Source organism: Haemorhous mexicanus, chromosome 10 (assembly GCF_027477595.1).
Source record: "Haemorhous mexicanus isolate bHaeMex1 chromosome 10, bHaeMex1.pri, whole genome shotgun sequence".
Classification (NCBI taxonomy): domain Eukaryota; kingdom Metazoa; phylum Chordata; class Aves; order Passeriformes; family Fringillidae; genus Haemorhous; species Haemorhous mexicanus.
This window is the reverse complement of record NC_082350.1, coordinates 10,422,387-10,438,647: the sequence shown is the minus strand read 5'-3', so window position 1 is coordinate 10,438,647 and position 16,261 is coordinate 10,422,387. Positions and strand designations below refer to the sequence as shown.

Sequence of the window (16,261 nt, the reverse complement as noted above, 5' to 3'; positions counted from 1 at the left end):
ATGTTTACAGCAGGACCTTCACCTGTATTCTCATTCACATACACTTGGGGTAAATCTACAGCATTCAACCTCGTATTCAAATACAGAGTTTTCCAGACTTAAGAACCAATGGGTATGTAAAATGTAAATAAAACCAGTAGTATTTTTCTTTGTTATACACTTCACTCCTTTTGAACTTGAATTGTACTTTCGGTATTCCAAATTTTTTTTTCTTGCCATGAAACATAATTTTTTTGTTATAATTTTTGGAGATACTGTGTGTATATTGCACTTTAATTATAGTTTTAAGGTACTTGTTAACTACAATGAGCATGGTGCTAAGCTGAAGGGCTGCCTTGGTTGGGTCCAAAATTTTTCCTAGTAATTTTCTCCTTATTCTCAGCTTTCTAAGCTTTAAGGCTCCAGATTGTTTGATTCCCATTTGGAGTTTTAGCCCATCGTGAACTTGACACAGTTGCTAAGATACATATCAGTCTGCACCATGTTGATACAATATTATTTAAACACTTTAAAGGGCAGCCTAACAGTTCTCTATAAACACAAAACTCCACCATAAACTGTTCTCTTCAGAAGCAAGCAGCCTGACACAAGAATTAAATCCAGGGTATTTCAGAGATTACCGTGGAAGCGTTCGTGAGCATCTGCCCACCACGACCATAGTTGTGGTCCAGCTTCAAGGAGCACACAGGTCCTTTGGCCAGTGCCTGCAGCAGCCACCAAGCCTCAGCTCCTGTCCCTGTGCCAGGCTCCTCTGCTGCTGCTGCTGTCGTAGGTGTGCAGGGAGTTCGATTTGATGGTGGCAGCCCAGGGCCAATGGCTGTTTCTAGGCCTACCTCAGTGACCTAAATCAATCCCAAGATCAATCTGACCAGGAGCCCTGCTCATGACCAAAGGCCTTGCCACACTACATAATGTTGAAATTAAAAAAATAATAAAAAAATATAAGTTTACCCCTTTACAAAGAAGGGCCAGCGAGTCACAGTTGGCAGAAAATACAGGCCAAAGTCATGAGGCCTCTCCGGTAACTGATGTTTGTATTCCACGGTACTTTGTTAGCTTGGACAACAACTGTCAGGAAAAAGGGTTAAAGACACTCTCGCATGATGCTAAGAAGTCTTCCCTGACTCCCCAAGGGTCCCTTTCCCAGAGCTAACCCTCGATTTCGATGTTTTCTCCGTGTTCTTTGGTGCTCGGCCTGTGAGCCGCGTGTCCCCTGAGGCGGCCAAGGCCGTTCCCTCAGGGCGGGCCCGTGAGGGAGCGTCTGACAGCGGCCTGCGCACAGCCAGTCACCGCGGCAGCGCCTCTGCCACAGCTCCATCCTCACCGCTGAGGCACAACCTGACACCTCCCGCGGCCGTTTCCAACCCTCTGAAGAGAGTGAGCAACATCTTATGCAAAATATCCCTCTCTGGGAGCCAAGACCCAGAGATAATGTCTCATGCTGTGTGTTAACACCATTGCCCCTGTGCAATCACCCCCTGCACCATGTTTGCACTGGCAACAATGGACCAAGTTTTCAAAACCAAGAAAAACTTTCCCAAAACTCTTTGTTGTTTTTAGAATTAAAAGATTTGTATCCACACTATACCTTAACTCCACAGTATCACAGTCTTGAGTACAGTTTCACATGGGCCATGCCCCCAGTATGTGTGATGGAGGGGCTAAAAACACCCAAAAATTCTTTCCCACTTAGTTAATCCCTACTGGATTTATTTTTTTTACTAATTATTCTGAATATCCTTGGGTCAGCCTTAAACTTTAACAGTATCTTTGGCTGTTTTCCTGTACTCCATTAAGTACAACAGTAGTAAATATTTATCTTCTCCCTTCTAGTTTTACTTCCTCCACTAAAGTATATTCAGTCTGTTCATTATTTCACATTTTTTGGGTCAGGCTACAAGCTTCTCAGTATCATGTCTTCTCTCTTCTGTGGTGGTTCAAATGGCTGCATCAGCTTTTCTTCTACCTGATTTTGTCCTTTTCTAAATATTCCTGTTAATCAATTCAACTATTAAGTTTCCAATGATATGATGAGTAAAAGCCAGAATGGGAGAGGTGCAGGTAACAATTCAAATCACCTCACCAGCAAAGTCCAAAGCAACAGAGTTTTCTCTTGAAGAAAAATAATTTCTACCTTTCAGAACAGGCCATGACACATGGTGGTTTTTTTTCTGCCTCAGTTTTTTTAGTCACATCATTTTGTGTGGTCGCAGAGACAACCATTTCTCGTGAATCTGAGGGCTTGGTTTAGGGTTTTCTTGCTATTCATGTTGTCCTTTGGCACTATGCCCACAGCCAGCTCTTCTGAAAGACCACACTGTGGCCACTGTCCTGGTGTTTATGTGTCAATGTCATGCTCTGCTGCTTCAAATTCCTATCAGATTTTCTTGTTTTGTGGATAATGAGAGACATGCCACTTGCAAAATTAATATTAGGGCACTCCAACATTCCAAAATTTCTTCATCTTTTTAAACAAAACAAGAATTTTAACATCTTTTTCTATTAAAATAAAAGTTTCTAGAAAAAAAGGCTTCCATTTTAAATTTTCTAATCAACTGTACTTCCTGTTCCTGTTTATTTTCCTGATATGTCCTATCATTTATAAAATACAAAAAAGTTTGTTCCTCTTTGTCCTGTGCAAATGGAAAGCAATCCAAATAATGTTTTCCCCAAAGCCAGGCCTGAGTGTTGCGGTAATATGAGATCACAATTTGCCATGCTACTGCTAATCCTGCCAGACCAGACAGATGTGAACATCCTTCCCTGCATGGCCACCAGAGAGTACCAGCCTGAAAGTCACCTTCAAGCACATGGTGAGTGCTCTGGGCCACCAGAGGTCCAAGAGATGGAGTTGATTCCCTACACTCTCCACATGCTGAGCAGAAGAAGAGAGAACAGAAAGTATTCTCTAGTCCTACTCTGATCCCATGAAATTTGGAAATTCAGAAAACTGAAGGCTTGTGAAGACACAAGATATTCCAGTTAGCACAGATATTCTAGGATCTGTGTCACACTAATTCACATTTGTGAGTAAATATTTTCACCAATTTTAAAAGAAAAATAAACCAAAGCGTGGTTTTAAGATTGAATCCTAGGACTGACTGTTTTAAGATCCATGCTTGGACGAATACTGCACTAAGCATACCTTTTTCACTCTAAATTCAGAACTTTTAAGTGTCCCCATATGTTCTTTGGCAACAGTGACAGTCTCTAGTTAGGACTTATGAGGAGGGCTATAATGTAAGAAAAATCAATATTGTTATTTTAAAGTGTTCAGCCATGTAAGAACAATCAATGGTTGAAAAGACCAGGAACAATCGATTTCAATGAGCAGTTCATACTGGGTAACAAGGCAGCACAGATATAGATAAAGATTGACTGATAGGAAGGAATATTTAAAGCATTATTTAGATACACTAGAGCTTAATGCCCCTCAGAAGAGTTTTTAAAAGAAGTCACCATCTTAAAGTTTCATATTCCATTGCAGAATTACATCCATCAAATAGCACTTGACAACTGTGACATTGAAAACTATTTTCTTTTAAAACAATAATAATTTGTTAAGCTAAAGCATATACTGTTCTTTGAATTCTGTGGGAGCATGTAATGTCATTTCTTGAGCACTGTAGAGGAAAGTTACTCACATGTCGAAGTAAATAAGTGCTAAAATCTATGGCAAAGTAAATGACATCTTAGATTGGGATTCCAAGCTGGAGCTGTCATAACATAGTATGAGACTTTCTTGATGTGAAGGCCCTGAATACCAAGCTGGCACATGACCCTGTTTTCCTGTTCTTCTACAGGAGCACTTGGAACCAGGTACCCATTTTGGTTTTAAGGTGTACATACATACATGAATAGGTGTGTGAAATGCCCATTCCTTGTCACAGAAGAGGTTTCAAAGGTTTGTGGGAGAGCCTCAGGAGAATAAAAACAAGACTTACAACCCCAAAACCCAGCACAAAAGACCCATAGCAAACAAGCTAATAACAGGATTGTGGAGAGCATCTGTAAGGTGTGCAGTGTAGAAAATGGGACTAAATTAAAAAATGGAGGTTGAGATCTCCAGCATTTTAAAATGTTCTCTGAAATAGGGGGGATAAGTTGACACCAATCTTTCATTAAGGCTTTCATTTACCTTTGACAGTATCAGACAGCCACTAACAGTCTACCCAATGACAAACCAAAGGTGTATAAAACATTTTTGGTCCAGAGTAAAACTAAGAGTGTATTTGTCTATGCTAGAACAGCAGTAAATGTACCATGAATTATTCTCCTTGGCTGTATAATCTAGTGCTCTTCAGTCAAGATGAAGTTTGAAGGACAGAGAACACTTTGCCACAAGCAAAAATCCAAAGTCAGCATTTTCTCCTATTTCCTATTAATTTGTCATGGAAACAGTATAAAACTTCCCTAAAACACGCCTTGAACTAGCAGAATATGTACATTAAGTGCTATATTTCAACATACTGAGATTCTAAACAATCTTTCCCTTCCTTAAACCCACTAACCTCACTTGGCAGAGCTCTCATTTATCTTATAGACATACTGAAAAAGAAAATCCTGAGTGAAAAGCACTACGTATTCATTCTTCCTCAGAGAGAGAAGGACAGAAAGGTGATTTATATGTTGTAGATCCCTGTTAACATAAGCAATAGTTTCTCTGTGGAAATTAAATAGGCAGTAAGAAAACTTACTTATGGAAATAAACAAAGCATGAACTGAAATTTTCTTTTCTATTGAATTAGAACTTGTCAGAATTGGAAATTTCTTCTTGTACCAATTTTCAAAAGATTATTTTTGCTTGAATTCCTGAAACAGATGGAAAATCAAGGAATATTAAACTTTTGGCAAAATAAAAATAAGAATCAGACATGGTGCTTAGTTCATTTCAAACCCTGCTACTATAAAGGGCTTTCAGCATTTCTTTCAAGCCATAGATTCAGAGTATTAATTCAGACTGTGTGCTGGAGATTTGTACTTCTGTCTGTGTCTACAAAAATAGACATAAATGATGAAACAGAGAGGAGCTTCCCAGGATAAATAAAACAGCAGCAAAAGTACAAGGAAAAACTCACGATAACTGGTCAAATTCACAGTTCCTGTCAGTCCACAGCAGTAAATCCCTGGCACAAATGTTGGCAGGATCATTCCAGCACTGTCTGAGGTGACTGTGCAGTACCTGTTTGAAAGGGCTCACACCATGTCTTGGTCACACCTGAAGGCACACCCACGGTGGGGGGGCAGTGCCAGGCTGCCCCAAGCTGCTGCTCGGATGAGAGGCCTGGCTGGGCTTTTCCTCAAAGGTCATCACCTTTCTGTAGGGCTGCAAACCCAAGGGATGCCAGGCGCACTGCAAGGGGTATTGAGTGGCTCATGTGAGCTTAAATGACCCTTTCAGGTGCTGATTTTTAACCCTTTGACCCTGTGTTCAGTACTGCAGGTTTTCCCCTGCTGACTGCTGCTGCACAAGGAGTAGAAGTCTGGTTTTTATTGAGGCTGATGGCATTGCTTGCAACCTTGAGTACCCTGAATAGGTTGGATCCTAGTTAATTTCAAAATTTATCCTCTTATTTGGATGTACCAACAAATTAGATGCCTTTTAGGAAGCTAGGCCAGATGTTCTGTCACCGTGGCCAGGGTCAGGGATGGCCAAAGCCTGGGGGAGAAGTCTTACCCATGGTGAGTGTGGAAATTGTAAGCGGCACAGTTCAGAGGATGAAGAAACACTCTCAGATAGTGCCCAGTCAGTGAAACACGTACCCCAGGGAGTAACTCATCCTGTCAGCTGATTCCATCTACAACATGTGCCGCCACATCCCACACACAGAGTAAGAGCCATGGAAAGGAGGTGTGGGCTTCTTGGATGGGCCACGTAGTTCAGCAGAAACTGAGACAAAATTCTCAAATGAGCGTGAAAGCCAGGCAGAAATTAAATGTCTTTGCCTGCTTGGCCAAGGACATCTTAGCCTCTTTAAACTTAATTAATAAACACACCAGCCATTCAGTTGTTGTGTTTACAAGAACAGTAAAAAAATCCCTGAAGAACTTGGGAAAGAATAGAGCTCTTTGGTAGGAGCTGGACTCCACAGGAGTTAATTTGAATTTCCCCAGCCAGCTGGAGCCTGGGGAAAGCTGATTTTCCATTGCCCTGCACCTTGTAGAAGCATTTACACTTCTCAAGTGGATATAAAACCACGCTACAGACACTAACAGCACCATTTAACACCCACTTTGCAGAGGTGTTAACGTCCAAAGAAAGTAAAGGGTCATGGAGAGCAGGATTTAATCGGGAGCACTGCTGAGGAAGCGCAGGCTGCTCTCTCCCCCCGGGCTGACACTCGGGCTGGTTCCCTGCTTCCCGAGCACGGCAAGCTGCGATGGTCACCAAGATCCTGCCGCAGGAGGTTCCTCCTGGTGGTGTCACTTGTGCGAGGGAAAGGGACCCTGCCTGGCTCCCTGCAGGGTCACTGTGACTGGCCCTGCTGCCCCAGGGACACCCTTTGCCCGAGGCTGAAGCTCAGTGTTTCCCACCATGTTCGTCTTTCCCCAGCCCTCTGTGAAACTTGCTGAGTAAAAACCAAGAACAGCGTTGATAAATCCTAACTTCTAAAATAAAATCAATGGTGGTTCATCCTCCTGCTCTCCTCGCATGTTTTCATGAGGGTTAAGAGAGCATAGAGCTGGCTGAGAACAGGGGAGGTAGAGAATATTAATGGGGAAAAAAAAAGATGATGGGAAGTATTGTACCTACAAATATATTTCCCAAAGCACATCATGAAAGAAAGGATGAGACAGAAAGAGAGAAGGAGGCAAAAGAAGACGAAAATATACGAGAGGTGGGGAAAACACTGAAACCACCAACCAGTCTGGTGCCAAAAATCTCAATTAAAAGGTGACAGATGTGTAACCTTGTTTTAAAGGAAAAGAAAAAGCACCATAAAAGAGATGTTGGCAGGTTTAGAAAATAAATGCCAAATGTGTTCAGTCTTGCCTTTGAGCAGTGTTTCTTTTCAGTTGTCTTCTGGTTTTGTAAATTTTATTTGGTTTCCTGCAATTCCCTTGCCAGCTCTGTGAGTGCTGGCCATAGATCTGAGAGATGTTGGCCCATCTTCCCTGTGAGGGCTGCTTGACTTCCCTGCTGTGCTGACTGCAGGTTACTTGTTCCCCAGCAAGACAAGCCCCTCTGTGCTTTAATTGCTTCTCAGCCACTCTGGCACCAGCTGAGGTCACTCTGAGTGACTGCAGGGGAGAAACAGCAGCAACTCCAGCCAGTGGTATTGTGATGGCTTTCAAAATGCAAAAGGAGCAGAGACCCAAGATGGAGCACTGCAGGCACCTTTCCACTTCTAAATAAACTTACAGAAAACACAAGTGTAAAACTCAACTGTTGCTTTTTATGGTCTTGTCTCCTTTTAATTTAAGCCTCTTCTGTTTAGAAAACAATGGTATATAAAAAGTGTTTCTGCAGTGGCAAAGAAAGAGCATACATATATTTCAAATAGGAAAATGTCTGATTTTGCCCCATATTTATGCTCCCTGATGCATTTGGCAATGCTTCCATTTAATTCCTTCTCTGTTCAGGTGCTGCTGTGTCCAGAGTGGTCAGACATATCATGTGGGGTAAAGTGAATGTTGGAAGGCACCATGGCAAGCCTTTAGAAATGAGCTAGGATTTTGTGAACCATATCACTGAGGAGCACAGACATGAAGCTGACAAACGGGCAAATTCTTTTTTCCTTTTTTAGGGCTGGGGAAATCCCTGTAAAACAGTGTTAATTTCTAGTCATCCATATGGGGTCTTCATACAAAACATAGAGCCAGTGAGAAAAGGCAGCACTTTCCTTCAGAGGTTGAGTCACTCTGACCATCTGTGTCAGGGGCTGGGGAAAGGAAGAGGAGCATGAAGGGGTAGCAAAGCTGTTCATCCTATATATGGGCCCTGTCAATGGGATTGCTGCTGAGGAGAGAGGCTGTGTCTTGGGGAAAGCAGGTGACTCCTGGGGCAGGGAAGCACTTGGAAAGCACCTTCTGGATTATTTGCAACCAGAAGCAGGTCCTGCTGAATACAACCAACAGCTTCTCCCTCCTGGTGCACTTCTGCATGCAGGTCTGCACAGACAAGGATAAAGACCTTTTTGTATACTAGAGGCAGCTTTTTTTCATGAAAGGAGAGAAATAAGTCCTCAGTGCCACAGCAAGAGCTTTACTGTTTCTTACTGGCTTCTTTATTAACTACTTGCTTACTTGTTATTGGAAACCTTTTAAAATTATTAAATGCCTTCTTAAAAATATTAGGGAGGATGTTTTAAAAAACTTGTGGAATTCCTCTGCAAGGGCTGGGTTTTACGTCCTAGTGGAACTAAAGCTTTTGTCTGGAAAGAGGAAGATAATGCTTACTTTTGAGCAGACTTTTTAGAGCTTTATGGAGAGTGTGATCAGTCCCTCTCACATTTGAGGATATTCTGCAAATGGAGATCTTTGAAGGGGGTGTCTTTGAAGTGAGCATCTGCCATTCCAAACTGTGAAAGGTGATTAGACAAAAATTTATCTGCTCTTCAGAGAAATCTTATCCTAAGGATTTAGTTGAGGTTGGCACTCATGGCATTAGATGCAATGAGGCATGACTTGCAAATACTAACCTATTAAAGCAATTAATTAATTTCCTCCAACAAATGGTACGATTAAAAATGTGCCTAGGGAATGCTATAAATATACATCTATGACTTGACTTCTCTTCCCAGGAATCTCTGGCTAATACCTAGTGAATAACCCATCTCTAAATTTAAACTATCAAATAAAAATGAACAGCCAAATATTTTAAACTATTGCTTTTTTATTATAATTACACCGGAGCACAAATAAATAAGCACTAAATTATTGTAAAATATTGTCAATGCACTAAAGAAAGCAGAATTGATCTTCAAACAACATCTTATTACTTCAGAAGTATCAAAGTACATTTAATTACATCTTACCTAAAAAAATCAAGTACAAAAATGAAAAGAAAATTAATATGTATTTATACTGTGTATATAGAAACGGCTAATAATATATGATTACAGTTAGCCTCTAGCTACTCCTTAGTCCTACACAATCTCAGGCACATACCTGACAATTTCTAATGAAATATAAAAAAAAGCAACATGACATTCAGTTTCAAGATATTGGTAAATGTATTACATTGGAATGAACACAGAATGGTTTCATTTTATTTAAAAACCCTGTCATTTAAAAACATAGTGCCATTGTCCACTTAAAAATAAACAACCCAAACCAAAAAACCCCATACTATTTGATACCATTTGCTTTAATTTGTCAAAAGGAGCGATAAAGTAGACATACATTGGCTAATATACGTAAACACATTTTTAGTGCAAGAATAACAAGACCTGTGACTTTACTGTGCTTTCTTGAAATCACAGTGCACCTTACACAAATTGCTACACTATAATGTTTAACTTCAGGAGTTTAAAGCAAAATAAGTGCATACCAAACAATTTCATATATACAGTCTCCATAAGTGTGTGTATATATGTGATCTGTATGTATATACAGATTGCATATTTATACAGACTACAGCTTTAATGACCGTGTGTAACTAAGCACTGTCATTCACCCTGTGACACAGAAGCTGCTGAGACAGGAGGTGATGTAGGAAATGTGTGACAGCGTTGTGATGGCAGCTCTCGGCAGGACGATGTGCCTTTTACTCGAGCCATGGGGTGGGCCAGCAGTCACAGGACAGGGCAGTGCCTGTGTCCTGCTCTGGCTCTGTCCCTGACCTCTGGAAACTTCTCTGCCTGAGCCTCACGTTCCTCCTCAGTAAAACGGCTCTCACAAGCATGAGGTTTACTTCACATTTCTAAAGTGCTTTGAAGGTAAGTGCTAAGTTATGTTTTACTTTTTCATGTTGTTGCACTTCAAAACAAAAAGCCATTGTTTCCGCGGGATACAATGGAGGTCTGGAAGCACGTGGGCAGTTATTTAGGAAGGACAACATAAACAGTGTTGAGCAATAAAAGCAAAACAAGGAGTTTGCAGTGGACTAAGTGTACAAGCCAGTCTGCTCTAGGACAAGAAAGCTTCAATTCCCTGATCATTATTCCTATTACATCTCGATATGGAAAGGACACGATATGAACAAACACCAGCGAGGACAGAACCATTCACACTGACACTGCCTTCCCCCGGCAGGTGTGCCCAGGGTCTGCCCTGCCAGCGACGTTCCTGGAGCTGCTCCAGGAGGAAAACAGTGAGGACAAGGACTGGCAGAGCTGACTGAATGCCTGCTTGCGTTTTGTCACCAGTGACTTTGTGCAGTTGGGGGAAAGGGCTGAGCTAAGTATTTCACACATGGGTATGGGAAATTCTTCTCTTGCCACATTACAAGGAAGACAAACCATGAACACTTGCTGAATAGTGAACCTGTTATCTCAACAGATTTCTCATGACCAACAAGTCTTCTTCTTTCCAACAGATTCTGGAACTTTTTGAGATCTCTGGAGTTTTTCTTCTGCAGTTTTCTTTCTTTAAAAAAGAGAGAATAAGCAGAATAAACAGTTGGTGTCCTTTGGATGCAACGTGTTCAAAGATTCCCTCACAGCCTCTGGGTTTTTTCATGTCTTCTGTCATTTTGGCTGTGAGGGGGTCTTCAAATCTGCATTTCAACTCTGTACCTATTCCAGCTTTTGTATACTCCTAACACACCAATATTTAACATATGCGGATATACGTATGCACACATCTATGGGTATATATAGATACATGCATATATACATGTATATGTGTGTACACATATGCATATATACATATACAGTAATGCTAATATACATACACACATATAAACACACACTTCATCTTTTACAGAAATCTCAGTTTGGACATCAAAATATACATTAGTTAATTAGTTATAAAATATTTAAAAACTTTATTTCAGAGGCTGAAAAGAAACTACTACTGATAAAACATTACTGAAACTCAAACTTTAGCAATATAGATTACAAAAACCTTCTAAAATTTGTTATTTTTGGTCTTTTTTGATCAGCAATTACAGCTGTGGCAATGCTGTCAGTATAATTTTAAAGAAAAGCCAATATAATAAGAAGTTTCAAACAACACACCTTTTCTTCTTGGTGAATATAACATTAAAATGATTGTTTTAAAGAGGGAATTTTGTACTACCAAACTTCAGACACATAGATAGAAATTTTAATATACAAAATATATGCCATAGATCTTTTTTTTCTCCCTACTCCACTGCAGTACAATTTTCCCTCGTCCTCAACAGATCCTTTTGGAAGATATTTCACCGCACAGATTTCACCCTCATAATCAGTATAAGCCATCCCTTTCTCCCGTTAAAACCAGGAGGTCATAATTCTTTGGTCGTGACATAATATTCTGTTAAAATGGATGTAATATAATACAAGATTGCAAGCCAATTCCAGAAGCAGCCAGGAAGAAGAAACGGCATAGCCGGGAGAACGTATTACGTGGGCTTCTGCTTCAAAACGGCATGAAATCAAGAGGGATTTCCCAACAGCCTTTCAAGGGGTCTGAAATCCAGCCCACAGAAACAACACGAGGAAATCTGACACAGCGTAAGTAAGGATGTGCTGCTGGATTTAAAAATAATAAACATGTAAACATATTTTGTCGCCTTTATTTTCTGGACTGTCGGTAAATGTGGACGGGGAGGGCGGCTGCAGTGGCACTGCCTCACCCCGCTGAGCCGCCAGCTCTCTCTGCCAAGGGCTGCACAATGCTTTGTCACAGTGAACCATGGTCTCTGCTAATCAATGGAACGTCTTCAGGGAAGAGATTCTGTCGCAGGCCGTGCTGCAGAAAATTTAGTTCCTTGGCCAAATCATTTTAGTGAATGGTTCATATAAAACCAAGGATAATTAATCTGGTTACCATTATGGGAAAACAGATGCAGAACAATTAATATTTTAAATGCAGCTTGGGCACCCGCACTGAGCACTCGTACTTTCAGTGCTTGCAGGTTTGCTGTTTCCCACCAGAACTCTCTCCTTTGTCCATCCCACCCCCCTAGCTAAGGACATCTAACAAGTACGACTCTAGTTATCCTCTACAGCCCTAGCACCGAGTTGTTTTGTACATTGTCCTCTCCAACAACACGTACAACCACATGCTTTTGTACAGAGGCCACATCTAGGCAGGTCAGAGAAATAAAATGGTGGCGGCAGGGGTGAACAGTAGAATAGAACATAGAAAATAGGTAATAAAACAGTATAACAGTAACATTATATAGTAAAATTCTCCATAAATTTTTGAATTTATATATATATATTTATATATTTAAACAGTGTATTAGTTTGGGTGTTTTCAATATATTGGTGAAATATTTACATTTTGATATCTTCTGGATCCAAAAAAATCCTGGATAAATATGTATGCCTTAATCCAGTTGGAAACTTAAATCTCTCTCTTGATTGACAGGTGAGTACTGTACTGGTGTGTTTTTTCCTAGGAAGTTCACCACCTGCAGATAAGTCTTAGATTAGAGCCTTTGCCTTTTAGAGAAAGCAGGCTACCTGTGCTTGGTGCCACACAGTGGAGAGGGCATCCTCCACAGGCCTGTCAAATTGCAGTGTCCCAGAAAACAGTTTGTTGTTTGGAATAAGGAGGAGGGCTGTATTTCTTGGTCCCAGCATTCTTTTTCCAACTTGGCAAAATAGGCATGCTGTCCTGTTTGCAGAGTCCTTTCTCTGATTTCTGTCGGGCTTTGATCTCTTTGCAGAGGCAACGCTTTTTTTCAATCATGTCCAGCATCGTATGGTCCCCTTGCAACCACTGCATGCATGTCACCTATTGGGGGATGTGGATGGAGGGAGAAAAAAAAAGAGGGAAAAAAAATACAAATAATTGTCTTGGTCATAGATTAAATATGGTTTTTCTTTGTTTCTTTGCAAAGTTAGCTTACTCCTATTTGAAACACTCAAATTTTATGAATAAAAATCTCTATGCCAACAACAGAAACAGAGCTAGTCTTTACTTCTAACTACTTCTTTAAGAAAAGAAAGGGTAATAGAAGATCCCAGTTTTAACTTCTCCAGAGCACTAAAATCTAATAAAGATAAATGGTTTTGGCAATCTAGCACTGGTTGGATTTTAAATGGTACAATAGATCTTAAAAAGGCACATGGATCTTAACAACATCCTTAAGTTGTGGAAATAAAAAATTCTACACACTGAAACCCATGTTTTATATTGCTTTCCAAATCCAATCTGTCACATTAAAAGCAGGGTGTTAACATTTCTGAGTATCAGGCTAAATATAACTGTTAAATTTTGTTAAAATGATTTAATGAACTCCATCCAATTTATATGGATTAGCCTATCCTACTCTGTGATATTTCATTAACTGGAAGACACAAGAGTTAAGAAACTCCATGTTTTCATGCATGTGGAATACTGGAGAACGTGATCCTGATCCAGAAGGGGAGGTTAGCATATGTTTAGCTGTAAGTACATGTCACAGCCCCTTTGAAGCTGAGAATGTGACTTCATTTGAGTTCAGTGGGGAGTTCACAATTGAAAATGTGTCTTCAGAGGCTTTAGACTGGAACAGAAATCACTAATAGTAAATTCTTCTGGAAGGGCTCATTGGTTTTGGACATCACTGTATACCTGCAGCTCAGAATACTTCCTGTGAGCACTTACTTTGCAAATGTGATGTCTTGAATGTCCCCACATTTTTTCCCCAAGAGTTAAGGATTTGTGTGTAAGTAAATGCACACAGTACATTCACAGGGGCTGTCCAGGTACATCTCTGCTCTTGCCATGAAAATGAACATGTACAGCTATATTTTGGCAGAATTTGAGGTTCATTAAGGAAATGTAACTTCATTATTAAGGGTATTTGAATACACTTTATAATGCATATGTCTTTCATTCACAAGTCTTAGAATGCCAAGCATGGGCATATACTAAGACCCTAGAACTGGGGCTTGGTTTGCCTAGAATCCCCTATAGAATCCCCTATAGATCCAGCTTCTTTGGATCTATTTTGTGTTCAGCTTTAAGTCTATTTTGCATTTATTGACAATAGATTAAGCAAATGTTCAGATTCATAGCAGAAAACAAAGCAAAAGGAATAAATTTAAGAAAGCCTACCAGAAAAAGTAATAAAAAATTATGTGCTCAAACAGAAAAAATATTAGAATACAGAAATGTCAATATTTTTGGTAAAAATATGGGGGCAAAAGAGGATAAAATACTTTTATCACAAAACCATGCTTACCTTATATACTAGATAGTACTGTGAGTAAAAAAAGTTTAAACCATAATATGGATTTTTGTCCTTTAATGTTCTTATGAATTTTGAATTACACTGGTAACCTATCTGCAATGTGTCCTCCTGAATGGCTGAGCCATTTTCTCAGGAATTCTGCTGTGCCTGCTCTTTTAATTGAATACTTATCTTTTATTTCAGGCATGATCTAATGTTTACTGTGGTGCAGGTGGGCATGAGGCACAGCATCTGCCATGGCCAAGAGACTTTCTCTCTTTAGATGACCAGGCTTGGTCCAAAACTCCCTGTCTGAACTGGAGATGCTCCCCTCCCACCCCTTGGCTCCGCTCCACAGATCTTTGGAGAGGCTCTGCCTGACCCAGATTTTGTGCCACTCTGCTCACCGGTGGTGGGTCAGTACTTACACAGCAGTGTCTTCAGTTTGGCTGGGTCCTGCTCCGTGGGGAAGGACAGGGACACAGTCTGCACACAATTCATTACACAAATATTCACCAGCACAGCAGCTTCTGCGCCAGGCTTCACGACAACAGCGCTTGAGCACGGACTTCCTCTCGTAGGCACCGGGAAATACCTTCTCTTTTACAGCCCATCACGTCACAGGCAGAGCGTGTGCCAGTGCCAACCCCACAGCACACGTGTGCTTCAGCCACCAAGTGTCACCAAGCAGCACCCGTGAGAGCCCGTGAGAGTGTGACACCCACGCCACCCCCGCTCATCACCGTGCCACACACAGTGCCGTGCCAACACGGTGCCTCGTGGGACTGATCTCCTGCACTCAAGGAGGGACTCAAGGGGACACAAGCAGCACTTGGACGTGCTGAGTTCTAAAATGCCAGCTGCAACTTCCCAAAGATAGAAATGGAGTTGTAGAAAGTATCAGTTACACAGACACTCTGCCACCCCCTGCAAAACAGCACCTAAAATATACCCAAGAGTAGGCAGCTCCAAAATCCTTTTTTCATACTGGCCATCGTATTTTGCTATGGTTTGTGAATCATTTGTTGTGAAGAATTTGAATTTTCCCACTTTCCTAGAGGCAGATTTTCAAGTCTGCTTGAGATTTTTTTAATGCTATTTTTGTTTGATGGCTAAGTCAGCATCTTAGGTATACTGTCCACTTGGCAGAATCCTGCCCTGGAACTGCACTGAGTAGTAGGGTGTGCAGGGGAAACATGTAGAACTGGGATGGGCAAAGTCATTTGCTAAAATACACCAAGTGGACATATACAATGTTGAAAGACCTGGGGGGAAGAAAAAGCTTTAATATTAAAATTAGCCTAAATACTAAAGAGTATTTTTTTATAGTTTTGCCCACTTGTTTAGTGTTTAAGTGCAACAAAATAAAAATATTAGGAACAAAGTTTCATGGCCACTGGAAGCTAAGGGACAGACCTGAGAGGAAATCCCCACTGCAAATCAATGAACTACAGAAATGACAATAACCATGTTGATGATATGAAATCCCAGAGTGTTAAGTAAATTTTCAGTGTTTCCTAGACAAATAACAGGCACTGAGGCTCACAGGCCAGGACTCAACCCAGCTGTTAATCACAGTGAAAGCAAGCCCTCGATGACTTCAGTAGGGCTACTAAGGTGTTTAAAGCCAATGTGTTTAACACTGCAGTCTTAGGCCTAATCCTCCCAGAGACTGAACTGATGGCACTCACACATAGTTCTAGCACTAATTTTTCTCACCTCCTCCCTCCTTTCTGGCTTTAGCCTGCTCCTCTGGCCATGCACCAGGCTGTTAATATCCCTGCTACATAATAACAAGGAATTTGTTCAGTGTGAGAGACACAAAAATAATGATGTTACAACCTGATTTATGGAAAAAAGTAGAGCATTCAAAACCTTACAGCTATACAGCTCTCCTGGGAAAGATCCCTGCGTGCTTGAGGAATGGTGCACGTACTGCAGCATGTCAGAGCTTGGCTGCACATGTGGATGTACACAGACAGGCACAAAATGCACCAGCACTGG

General features: G+C 40.9%; 1 protein-coding gene across 1 annotated transcript in view; it reads right to left on the bottom strand.

Annotated features, from left to right (window-relative positions):
• Nucleotides 1–8,820: 8,820 nt before the first annotated feature.
• Nucleotides 8,821–16,261, bottom strand: part of NYAP2 (neuronal tyrosine-phosphorylated phosphoinositide-3-kinase adaptor 2) — a 127,043-nt gene continuing 119,602 nt past the window's right edge. The window contains exon 6 of the mRNA XM_059855292.1: nt 8,821–12,834. Coding sequence (XP_059711275.1) covers nt 12,607–12,834 — 228 coding nt within the window. The 3' untranslated portion in view covers nt 8,821–12,606. The remainder of the gene's footprint in view (nt 12,835–16,261) is intronic.